This window comes from Zea mays, chromosome 2, assembly GCF_902167145.1.
Source record: "Zea mays cultivar B73 chromosome 2, Zm-B73-REFERENCE-NAM-5.0, whole genome shotgun sequence".
Taxonomy (NCBI): Eukaryota; Viridiplantae; Streptophyta; class Magnoliopsida; order Poales; family Poaceae; genus Zea; species Zea mays.
The window spans coordinates 223,850,890-223,862,651 of record NC_050097.1 but is presented as its reverse complement, the minus strand read 5'-3'; the positions used below and the strand labels follow the sequence as shown (position 1 = coordinate 223,862,651).

General features: G+C 43.7%; 1 protein-coding gene and 3 non-coding genes across 4 annotated transcripts; all 4 read left to right on the top strand.

Moving 5' to 3' along the window:
- Positions 1 to 5,381: 5,381 nt before the first annotated feature.
- Positions 5,382 to 9,127, top strand: LOC100193916 (Eukaryotic translation initiation factor 2 subunit beta). Its single transcript, NM_001138988.1, has 9 exons — positions 5,382 to 5,439; positions 5,524 to 5,627; positions 5,821 to 5,982; positions 6,186 to 6,237; positions 6,314 to 6,411; positions 7,149 to 7,294; positions 7,417 to 7,559; positions 7,732 to 7,817; positions 8,857 to 9,127. The coding sequence occupies exons 2-9, from the start codon at positions 5,583 to 5,585 to the stop codon at positions 8,926 to 8,928; spliced, it is 804 nt and encodes a 267-aa protein (NP_001132460.1). The 5' UTR covers positions 5,382 to 5,439; positions 5,524 to 5,582; the 3' UTR covers positions 8,929 to 9,127.
- On the top strand, positions 7,991 to 8,070 carry LOC111591005 (small nucleolar RNA SNORD34). The gene has a single exon (XR_004856773.1). It is a non-coding gene; the product is annotated as a small nucleolar RNA SNORD34 (small nucleolar RNA).
- On the top strand, positions 8,256 to 8,337 carry LOC111591007 (small nucleolar RNA SNORD34). The gene has a single exon (XR_004856775.1). It is a non-coding gene; the product is annotated as a small nucleolar RNA SNORD34 (small nucleolar RNA).
- Positions 8,488 to 8,571, top strand: LOC111591006 (small nucleolar RNA SNORD34). Its single transcript, XR_004856774.1, has one exon. It is a non-coding gene; the product is annotated as a small nucleolar RNA SNORD34 (small nucleolar RNA).
- Positions 9,128 to 11,762: the final 2,635 nt, after the last annotated feature.

Here is an 11,762-nt window from a genome sequence, read left to right as displayed (position 1 = left end):
TCAAAGCTCACAAAATTCCCGATTACTTCCTTGGGAGTCATTAGTGTGTATCTAGGATTGCCACAAATTAATTGTACTTGAGTAGGGTTAAGGAAAATAAGCGATCTTAGAATAACATTAACCACCTCGTGGTCATCCCACTTCTTGCTCCCGAGGTTGCGCACTTGATTCACCAAGGTTTTGAGCCGGTTGTACATGTCTTGTGGCTCCTCCCCTTGGCGAAGACGGAAACGACCGAGCTCCCCCTCGATCGTTTCCCGCTTGGTGATCTTGGTGAGTTCATCACCCTCGTGCGCGGTTTTGAGCACGTCCCAAAATTCCTTGGCGCTCTTTAATCTTTGCACCTTGTTGTACTCCTCCCTACTTAGAGAGGCGAGGAGTATTGTTGTGGCTTGGGAGTTGAAGTGCTCGATTTGGGCCACCTCGTCCTCATCATAATCCTCATCCCATATGGATGGTACCTGTGCTCCAAACTCAATAACATTTCATATACTTTTGTGGAGTGAGTTTAGATGAAATTTCATTAAATCACTCCACCTAGCATAATCTTCACTGTCAAAGGTTGGCGGTTTGCCTAATGGAACAGAAAGTAATGGAGTATGTCTAGAAGTGCGAGGGTAATGTAAGGGGATCTTACTAAACTTCTTGCGCTCATGGCGCTTAGAAGTTACGGAGGGCGCGTCGGAGCCGGAGGTGGAAGGTGATGAAGTGTCGGTCTCGTAGTAGACCACCTTCCTCATCTTCTTTATCTTGTCGCCACTCCGATGCGACTTGCGGGAAGAAGCTGTCTTCTCATTCCCCTTTCCCTTTTTGCGGGACTCTTCCGATGAAGCCTTCCCGTGGCTTGTAGTGGGCTTTTCGCCGGTCTCCATCTCCTTCTTGGCGTGATCTCCCGACATCACTTCGAGCGGTTAGGCTCTATTGAAGCACCGGGCTCCGATACCAATTGAAAGTCGCCTAGAGGTGGGTGAATAGGGTGAAACTGAAATTTACAAAGTTAATCACAACTACAAGCCGGGTTAGCGTTAGAAATATAATCAAGTCCGCGAGAGAGGGTGAAAAACAAATCGCAAGCAAATGAGAAGTGTGACACGCGGATTTGTTTTACCGAGGTTCGGTTCTCGCAAACCTACTCCCCGTTGAGGTGGTCACAAAGACTGGGTCTCTTTTTCAACCCTTTCCTTCTCTCAAACGGTCCCTCAGACCGAGTGAGCTTTCTCTTCTTAAATCAACCGGGAACAAAACTTCCCCGCAAGGACCACCACACAATTGGTGTCTCTTGCCTCGGTTACAAGTGAGTATTGATCACAAGAAAAGAATGAGAAAGAAGAAAGCGATCCAAGCGCAAGAGCTCAAAAGAACACAACAAATCACTCTCACTTATCACTAAAGCTTTTGTGGAATTGGGAGAGGAGTTGATCACTTGAGTGTGTCTAGAATTGAATGCTAGAGCTCTTTTAAGTAGTTGGAAGGTGGAAAACTTGGATGACTTGAATGTGGGGTGGTTGGGGGTATTTATAGCCCCAACCACCAAACTAGCCGTTTGGTGGGGCTGTCTGTCGCATGGTGCACCGGACAGTCCGGTGCACACCAGACAGTGTCCGGTGCGCCAGCCACGTCACCAGGCCGTTGGGTTCCGACCGTTGGAGCTCTGACTGTTGGGCCCGCCTGGATGTCCGGTGGCACACCGGACATGCACTGTAGAGTGTCCGGTGCGCCACTTCGCGCGTGCCTGACTTCTGCGCGCTCTGGCATGCATTTAATGCTGTAGCAGGTGACCGTTGGCGCTGAATAGTCGTTGCTCCGCTGGCTCACCGGACAGTCCGGTGCACACCGGACATGTCCGGTGAATTATAGCAGAGCGAATTCCCGAAGCTGGCGAGTTCCTGAGACGTTCTTCCTTGGAGCACCGGACACTGTCCGGTGTACACCGGACAGTCCGGTGAATTATAGCGGAGCGCCTCAGGATTTTCCCGAAGGTGAGGAGTTCAGCGTGAAGTCCCCTGGTGCACCGGACACTGTCCGGTGGCACACCGGACAGTCCGGTGCGCCAGACCAGGGCACACTTCGGTTATCCCTTTGCTCTCTTTGATGAACCCAATTCTTGGTCTTTTTATTGGCTAAGTGTGAACCTTTGGCACCTGTATAACTTATACACTAGAGCAAACTAGTTAGTCCAATTATTTGTGTTGGGCAATTCAACCACCAAAATCATTTAGGAAAAAGGTGTAAGCCTAATTCTCTTTCAGGCATACAACTACAACCCCCAACAGTACAAAAAGGGAGACGTCATTAAAATAGGAACGACAGATGTCGTCGTACAACAAAATAACGAAGGACTGATGATTTTTGGTGAATCGGCCAACACAAACAAAAGAAAAGTATGACTGTCAATAAAATAGTCGATCCAAAATACTCCATGCCCCCGATGGTGCTCATCGGGATTGACACGATCGCAAAAGCGAAAATTACAACGCCTTAGAGCAAAGGAGAATCAGGAGAAGGAGGCGGAAAAAATATTCAATGACACACATCCGCAGTATCCGCCACCACAAAAGATATGGAGACCAAAGAACGTTGAGGAAAATCAAACGACCATAAAGACAGAAAATAAAACAACAACTGTGCAGCTCTTTGCAGGTATAGCAGACAATCCGGCTATAAAGACCGGACCAACCGTACAGGGCGCGGACCGTCCAACCCCTGAGGCCGACTCATCCGCAATACACCATGACACCTGCAACGACGTACCAACGCCCATGGAGGAAGACGACCTGCAAGGAGAAGACCTGGTCGACTACAAAGCTACGCCAAAACACTTAGAAAATTAGGAAAGCAAGGTGACGAAATGGTCAGGACCAGTATGGCGCTCGGCGGTATTGGGACTAACAGTTCGATTAAAGCTAAAGGGGTCAAGTCTGTTGAGTCAACCATCGGGACTAAGGCCACTGCGTGTCATCCTAGTAAGTGTCAAAATGCCTAAGAAAACTGATGTGATCACATCGAGTTAGTTGCTTTTGGTTCGCTCAGCTCCACCAAAAGGCAGGGGGCATATGTTTGGAACCAAATTGAGCCTTGCGGACGGTCCGACCCTGAGGCCGGACGGTCCGCGGTCCGGATAGTCCGCGCCTTGGGGCCGGACGGTCCGCGCGTGGGCAGAAAAGATTAGGGTTCCGAGTTTTGTGTTACGGTTGTTAGCTAAAATCATGGGAAAAGCTCGGAAATTAGTTTGTAAAGGGTCCAGCCCCCTCCTCTATAAATAGAGAGGTATACGACCGATTTGTAATCATCATCAATCGAATCAATACATCTTCTATTCGCATTTATTTCCAGTACAATTAGGAGTAGTTCTAGTCTAGTTCTAGTTTAGCCTCTCGATCCCCAAATTCTCCGCTTCTCTTCGACTCTACGTCGATTAGAAGAGTCTAGGTCGGCCGACCCGAGCCTAGACAACTCCTAGGATCTCTCCTCCCCGCCGGGGTCCCTCCCGGGAGCGAGATCCAGGCGCCGCCGGCGATCTTCCGCCGCCCCTGCGTACGCGTGGACCGTCCGGCCCCAGGGCGCGGACCATCCGGCCGTCAGGCATGAGCCCTAGCCTTGCACCAGGCCGCGGACCGTTCGGCCCCTGCGCGCGGACCGTCCGCTCTTGTGCAGAGAGCACCGTCACGCCTCGCACCAAGCCGCGGACCGTCCGGCCCTGTGCAGAGGGCACCGCCCACGGTTCTTGTTGAGTGTTTGACGCTCCAAAAAGGCGTCAACAAGAAGCAAACATAGTGACTTTGTCTCATTTGGTTTAGGATGACTAATGTTTAGTTACTTTTAGTTCATAAAAAACGAATATGGTGACTAGATTTTAGTTTTTTATTAGTCACTAAGAGGTGACTAAGAGCATCTCCAATAGCTATGTAAATAACTCTCTAAATATGAATTTAAGAAGTTTTCCGAAAAACTCTTCTCTAACAGTTATGTAAAGCAGGTTCTTAAATTTACAAACTCTCTATAAAATCTAATTTCGTCCCTATATTTACCAACCATGTTGGGACTCCCTAAATAATGTCGGTTCTAAATCCATCGCGAAAACCATGGGCGTGTTCGGCTGGCTACAAGCCGACACTGTTGCAGCTGTTTAGACTGCTGCAGCTGCAATCCATAGAGAGAAAAATACTGTAGAAGCCGCAGCCGCAGCCGGATTGCAGCCGCAGCAAGCCGCAGCGAACAAGCTCCATATTTAGGCCACTGTTTTGCGTCATCCCACCGTCCCGCTGAGCATAAATCTATCTCTAGTGCCATGTGTTGTCTTCATGTCGTTGCCGCGGTGATCTTCTGGTCTTCCATCGACAACTTCGAACTTTCAAGACATTATGGAAGATTGTTGATGTGCTATCTCAATTAAAAATCGAAAGCATGCTAACTTTTTTGTTGGCGTGGATAATTTTAAAAATTAACAACCAATAAATAGAGAACTATTGGAGCACACATATTTTATACTCCTTAAAGTGATTTAGTAACTTCTTAATTTTATATTTTAGGGTGCTAAATTTACATAACTATTGGAGATGCTCTAAAAGAGACTAAAATAAGATTTTTACGTTATCTGATATCTTCTCCTTGTTGCATCAAACATCCACTTATTAATAGGGATAATATAGTCATTATTCGCAGCAATTAATGCTTTTTAGTTAGATCTCATCAGTGGAACCAAATAAGTTAATCTAGCCACTAAAGTTTACTCGGATGACTAAATGAACTAAATGGCCCTTATTCCGCCGGAAATTGAAATTGTTAGGCTCATTCCACGGTTTGTAACATGTACTGAACAAGTCAACAACAAAAACAAACTGGATCGCTGCCGTTGGCGCCGCCACCGCCGATGTAGGGTGGAGCACTCAGCGTGCCGTCGTCGCATGCGGCCTCGAACATTTACGTCTGGCCGTGCCGGTGCTGGGAAGGAAGGGGATCGAGGGGCAGCAGACCGCAGAGAGACGACAGCCACCGAGGCAATTCCAACTTTTTAAGGTACTTTTCCTCGAGGACATATCCTGTGCAATCACTCATTTTGGTGCAAACGTACAATTAAACTATCCAAAGCATTCAATCCAGATCCAACGGTTTCATATGAAAGGGGTTAAAAGTAAAATAGGTACTATGTTTTATGTGGAATGGGTTAAATATAAAATAACAGTCATCATTAGATATAGATCGGATGCACCAGATCGCTTGATTGCATGCTTGCACCAGGATAAGTGATTGCATAGGATATTTTCCACTTTTCGAGGACCGATGTACTGCGTCCGATCTAAATCAACGGCTCAGGTTGACACTGAGAGGAGGAAAAGATAAGAGGAAAGGATCTCCACCGAGAAAACCCTAATTCGAACAACCGCGCCGCCGTCACCGACTCACCGTCGTCTCTCGCTCACTCGCTCGCGCTCTCCATCCGTGAGAACTGCCACGCGAACATCTCGTGTCGATCCAGTCGACTAGCGCCCCGCGTTCGAACTAACCTGCTTCGTGCCGTCTCAGAGATCGGAGCGCTCGGTTCGGATAGGGGCGACTAGGAGGTGAAGGCGGGCGCGTCAGCCATGGCGGACGAGGAGCACCCGGAGAGGAGGGAGGAGGCCTCCGAGGTGAGCCGGCTCTGTCCCCGTCGCTGCGCTGATCGAGATAGGTTGTTTCAGTTAGTTCTAGTTCTAGTGCCGTTCGGTTGATTGCCCTGATTCGATGCGGTTCCAGCTAGTGTTGAGCTTGTGAGTTGTGGGTTGGATCTGAGGTTCTGTTCCGCCACATGTTTATGTGTATGTATTTTTTTCCCTTCTACAGCTTGCCCCCTTTGATCCAACCAAGAAGAAGAAGAAGAAGAAGGTTGTCATCCAAGAGCCTTCTGATGAAGTGGACAAGCTTGCAGAGAAGACAGAATCGCTAGCAGTTGCAGAACCTGCTGAACTTAACTTCACTGGAATGAAGAAGAAAAAGAAGAAGCAGGTACGGCAGATACAATACAATACAATATAAAATGCACGGAATGATTGATATTTTGCCACTCAAAACACACTCGGAGTTAGACCGGAGTACTGGACAACGTTTACGAACCAGAAAACTAATCGAGACTTATCCACTCCTCAAATTTTAAGAACCGATCGATGAATTGAGGAGGCTTTACATTTGTTCATTCCGCAAAATTTCAGGTGGATCTTGATTCATCTATTGATGACCTTGGAGATGGGGAGGACACTCAAGGTGCATTTCATTTGTTCTGAATCTAATCCTTGCTCTTGTTGAGTACTTTTGCACTATCTGACTCCCTGCTTTTCAGGTGATCAAGTTGTAGAGGAACAAGGGGACGGTATTGTGCTTGGAGGTGGCCCTACATATCCTTGGGAAGGAACTGACCGGGATTATAAATACGAGGAGGTGATTAAATATCTTCTGCCAATTATTTTTCCCTTGTAAACATGGATCATTGTGCATTAGTCATTATATTAGTAAACATGTGACTATTTGGTATCCTTTTGGTGGGATGTCACAATTTTTTCCACAGCTTTACACCCTTGTTGTGGTTCTAAATGTTCTATGCCATTTCAACCACATTTTGCCTTTCCACTTTATGACTTACATGCTGTTCACACCTGTTTCTTTGGTTGCATTCAGAATGCATCAATCTTTATTACTAATTTGATTACTTGTTTTCACTGCGGTTCTCCCATATATAACTGGCTTGGAGGATCCAATTGACTACACCCTCTGTTACTTTTTTTTGTGCCCCGTTTGTTTCGTTGGAATTGAATTCCATTTTAATAATTATAATTTAGACAAAACTAATTAAGTTCGTATATTTATATATGTAATATATTTGAATATTATCCTAAATCATATGAGAGAGATAGTTATATACTACATTTATGTTATATCGAAGCAAGTAGAAGAGTGTGCTATAAGTTGTGCATCGGAAAATAGTATGTAAATCTATATAATCAATTTCCATTTGTCACCCCATGAATTTGAGATAGGCTAATATGATAACTTTGGAAAGTGGTGGAATGTCACATTCTAAAAAAAAGCCTATTCCATTAGTAAAATTCCAATTCCTCAAAATGAAAGGAAACAAACGGGACCTTAGTGAAATTTGACCTTGAGCATTTATGTTGCAGCTGTTGGACAGAGTGTTCAACATTCTTCGTGAGAACAACCCAGATCTTGCTGGTGATAGGCGGAGAACCGTTATGAGGCCACCTCAAGTTCTTAGGGAGGGAACAAAGAAGACAGTTTTTGTTAATTTTATGGATTTGTGTAAAACGTGAGTTTCAACATAATCGTGTCTGCACATTTCTTTTACTGATAATGTCCCACTTTCATTAGTGCTCTCTGCTGCTCCAGGTGATAAAATTACAATGAACTAACTTTTAATTGTATCTTCAGGATGCATAGGCAACCTGAGCATGTAATGATGTTTTTACTTGCCGAAATGGGAACAAGTGGGTCACTTGATGGGCAGCAAAGGTTGGTGATCAAGGGAAGATTTGCTCCTAAAAACTTTGAAGCAATCCTGAGGAGATACATCAGTAAGCTATCCATTTTGATTGCGTTGATATTTGTAGTATGCCTTTTTGGATATATGGTGCTGCTTTCCTTTTATAAGCATACTTGCTGTTTGCTATTATGATTGAATAAATATGATTGTAGTTTACCTTTTTTCTCTCTCCCCGCGATCTGAAACTTGACTGAATTTCACAGATGAGTATGTCATCTGCAATGGATGCAAGAGCCCTGATACTATTTTGTCCAAAGAAAATCGTCTGTTCTTCCTTCGCTGCGAACAGGTAAAATGTCTTGCAAAACAATGTAGGATGTGGGGACTGCTGTTCTGATGTGATATTTTCTAACGGCTCTGGGCACTTTCGGTTACTCCTGTTTCATACATGACTGTTTTGCAGCATTACAGTTTTGTTATACATTGCTTGTTGGCACCATCTGCCCTGCTATCTTTGTATTTTTCTGCCAATGATGAGTTGCAACTTTATTGCCTACATTGTCTGAAAGTCTGTGATAAGAAGTGCAATTTCTGAGGCACAAAACAATTCATTCCATGCATTATCTGCTATCACTGTTATCGTTGCCTGTTATGCTGCTCTAGAAAGTTATGTGCTGATTAAACATCTTTTTAAAAATGAAGACTTCTTTGCTAGCTTTCCCAGTATACATTTGTCCCTCCATTTGTGGGTCGGCTTGTTAGGCGTTGCTTGGTCCAGCCATGGTGTTCTAGACTTTGATGATTTGCAAATACCATTTGCCTACATCGTTTTAGTTGATGTGATAGCATCTGCAGAACCTGAGTCTTTCTTCCATTTATCATATTGGATTGGAAGATCAAATATTATACCTCTTGTTGCTAGTTTCATTCTCATTTGACTTCCATGTTACTTTCACTAGGTAAACACTCCTAGTGTTCTATAGTTGACGCTTGCATGGAACTATGATGCTAGTTCATGATTCTGCCAATGATGAGTTGCAATTTTATTGCCTACATTGTTTGACTAGTCTTCTGTGATAAGAAGTGCAATTACTGAGGCTTGGGTAGAGTTATATATTTGTTGCATGCAATATCCACTTATCAGTTTCACTGTCACTTATATATTTATTGGTATTTTTGGGTATGGATATTATATTCTCGACTTCTCTCCTCTCCTACGAACCAAACATTTCCCGTTCTGAAAATTCACGCTCTGTTATTGTGTGCGTACATTGATTGAGTGAAAAGAGTGATAGCATCTGCAAAGTTCTGAAGCTATTCTTTGAAATCATACCGGAAGACTCCTATTTTGATTCCAACTCTAACGAGTTATTTCTTTTGTTATCTAGTGTGGATCTTCACGGTCCGTTGCACCAATCAAAGCTGGATTCGTTGCGCAAGTTGGTCGGCGGAAGGCCTAAGCGCAAACCAAATTGGTCCTTTGCGCTGCCTGCTCTGTTTTGGTCGTGTATTTCTTGTTTTTTTTCGTGTCATGTTAATGCAGCTGAGGTTCGGTTTATGATTGTCCTATCTTTGTGTGGCTGAAATTTGAGGCCATACCAATTCGACAATATTACATTATTTTGCCGGATGGACATTCTGCCGTGCAATGTTGAGAGCAAGATGTGTCAACAGTTACATTTTGTCTTGCATTCAAAAGATCCATCGAATGATGGCGCAGTCCTGTGGCGGCTGGCGAGTGTCACTCATGCATCCTGCCTGATAAGCGACTCCCTGCGATCGTAACACCTGGCTATTGTCAAACAAAGTCACCTTGCGTACCATTTAAGAAGTAAAAAATTTGTAGTTGAATAGACCTCTTCAGATTTTTCATGTTGGTGGACTTAATCAAATTTCTTTTCTTGGTCTTTAAATCAGTATTTCAAGCACATTTTCAATGCGCTAAACATCCTTTGTCGTTCAGCCTAGAGCTGGATTCGTTGTCAACTCCGGCACCACCAAAGACAGAGAGCCATGGGCGTGTCAAGCCAGAGGTCGGAAATATTGCTCTGGTGGCACTGGCAAGCTCCGATGATTGCTGTGCAGGTTGGATCAGCTGGATGGCACAGGGAATGGGAGCATGGCACGCAACCGTCCGTGCTCTGGCGTGCCCACACGTGCGCGGGGCGGCCGACGATGTCATCACTACTCACTGCGTTCGTGTACTATTTGACCTGGGCCACCGGCCGACCGTCTGCGCGGGTTACTGGCAAACGCCTTTTCCGTTTCGAGGCCTCATTTATTTATTGGGCGGATTCCGGAATTCTGCCGCCCGTTGCCCGTGCGATACAGGACAACGCGTACACCTAGCAGCCTCATTAACATGTTTGTAGTTTACTCTTTATTTTTTGGTATTTAAGGACATGTTTGGTTTCCATTAATCCTAGGATTAAACTTTAGTTCCTACATATTTAGTTATAGAGACTAAACAGATTCTAAAGTCATTAAATACACTATCAAAGTCTCAAATGCATTTGAAATATACTCACAACATTAGCTGTCCATACAAACATGCTCTCACAACTAAATATTACAAAGTAAAGGTAAGGGCAACAGAATAATTATGGGGTTTTAGTCTCTTTTAGCATTTATGTGAATGACTAAAGACTAAATCATTTTAGTCTATATTTTAGGGGGTGTTTGGTTTCTAGGGACTAATTTTTAGTCCCTACATTTTATTCCACTTTAGTTACAAAATTATCAAATATAGAAACTAAAACTCTATTTTAGTTTCTATATTTGTCAATTTATATACTAAAATGGAACAAAATGAAGGGACTAAACATTAGTTCCTAGAAACCAAACACCCCCTTAGTCCTATTGTTTGGTAAAAAAGAGACTAAATGAGACTAAAATGTAGAGATTAATCTTTAGTCCCTCTAACCAAACACCCTCTAAAGCTCTTTAATTCATCAGTTGTCAAATGTGTCTAAACTTGCTAGCTCGACGCATCAGTGCTCCTACCAAATTTCATTGGATGAGAGTTTGTATTATTTTAATGGTACAATAAAACTTGAATTATTTTTTCCCTAAAGAAATCTAGATTCCAATTTAAATTGGATACACCTATTTATTCGATGCTCTAATAGCCGAGATGAGACAAGCCCTGTCTTTTGAGAGCATCTCCCACAGCTATCTACAAAACGACTCCTCAAAATCAGTTTTAAGAGACATCTAAATAATTTTTTTGAAGATTCAGGAGGGACGCCCCCTACTGAGATTTTATTAAAAGCGAGAAAAGAAAATGTTACAATTAAGCCTAGTTACAAATCATAAACCAAGAGAACTATTTATGGAGTTTACAACTCTTATGTCTGCCACGAACTCAGCCAATTTGGGATGGAAATGTCAAACTTCCCACACGCTCTGTGAATGATTAACCGCAGCTCCTTACAGAATTCTTGCGTACAGTGTTGAACCGAAGGATCTTTATTTGCAAAAAGACATTCATTTCGGCTTTTCCAAATGCTCCAAGTCGTGAGAATGATAATCTCCATAGAGAAAGGGACGTTAAGTTGAAGCTTAAGGTTTGCTGAAGCCTCCTCTGGATTAGAGATTCTGGGGGTTATTCCAATTGAGTTCCAGCAGGTTTTTGCAAAATTGCATCTGAGGAACAAATGATAAAGCGTCTCCTCCCTTTGCCATAAACAATTCTCACATGAGTAAGATTCCAGGGTCATGTTTTTCCTTCTTAGCATATCTCTGGTGTTTAGTCTATTCTTAAGCCACAGCCAATAGAAAACTCTATGTTTAGGCTGGCATTTGCTCTTCCATAAGTGTCTGTAGATAGGGTGAATCTGCGACTGGCCCATAAAGTGTTTGTAAGCTTTTTGCGAAGAATAGTCGTCGGAGCCCCAAATGTATCGCCAACGGTCGTGAGTATTATTGAGTGCAATTTGCTCCCAAGCCGCCTGCAACTCCAGATACTGCTCATATGCTTGTTCAGAAATAGGCAAATGGAGAAGACCAGCGAACTGATCCTGCTCTTTAGCTTCCTTGATAGTCAGCTTCGTGTTTTTGACAAAAGAAAATAATTCTGGAAATTTTTGCCTTGCGATACTCTGGCTCCACTGGTCATCCCAGAATGAAATTAACTTATCATTGCCAATGACAGGGTGCGTCAGGCCCTTAAAGTTGGGGAGAAGCTTGATCATGCTTTTCCACCAGAAAGAACCAATATTTCTATTACCTGGCAAACCGCGAGACAAGTAGTAATTATTCTAGATGAGATTCACCCATGGTAAGTCATTGTTAT

What these genes read in the sequence shown, in the direction of transcription:
- LOC100193916 (NM_001138988.1), top strand. Translation starts at nt 5,583, where the DNA reads ATGGCGGACGAGGAGCACCCGGAGAGGAGGGAGGAGGCCTCCGAG. An exon ending in GGAGGGAGGAGGCCTCCGAG is followed by an intron (nt 5,628 to 5,820) that starts GTGAGCCGGCTC and finishes TCCCTTCTACAG; the next exon opens with CTTGCCCCCTTTGATCCAAC. An exon ending in AGATGGGGAGGACACTCAAG is followed by an intron (nt 6,238 to 6,313) that starts GTGCATTTCATT and finishes CCTGCTTTTCAG; the next exon opens with GTGATCAAGTTGTAGAGGAA.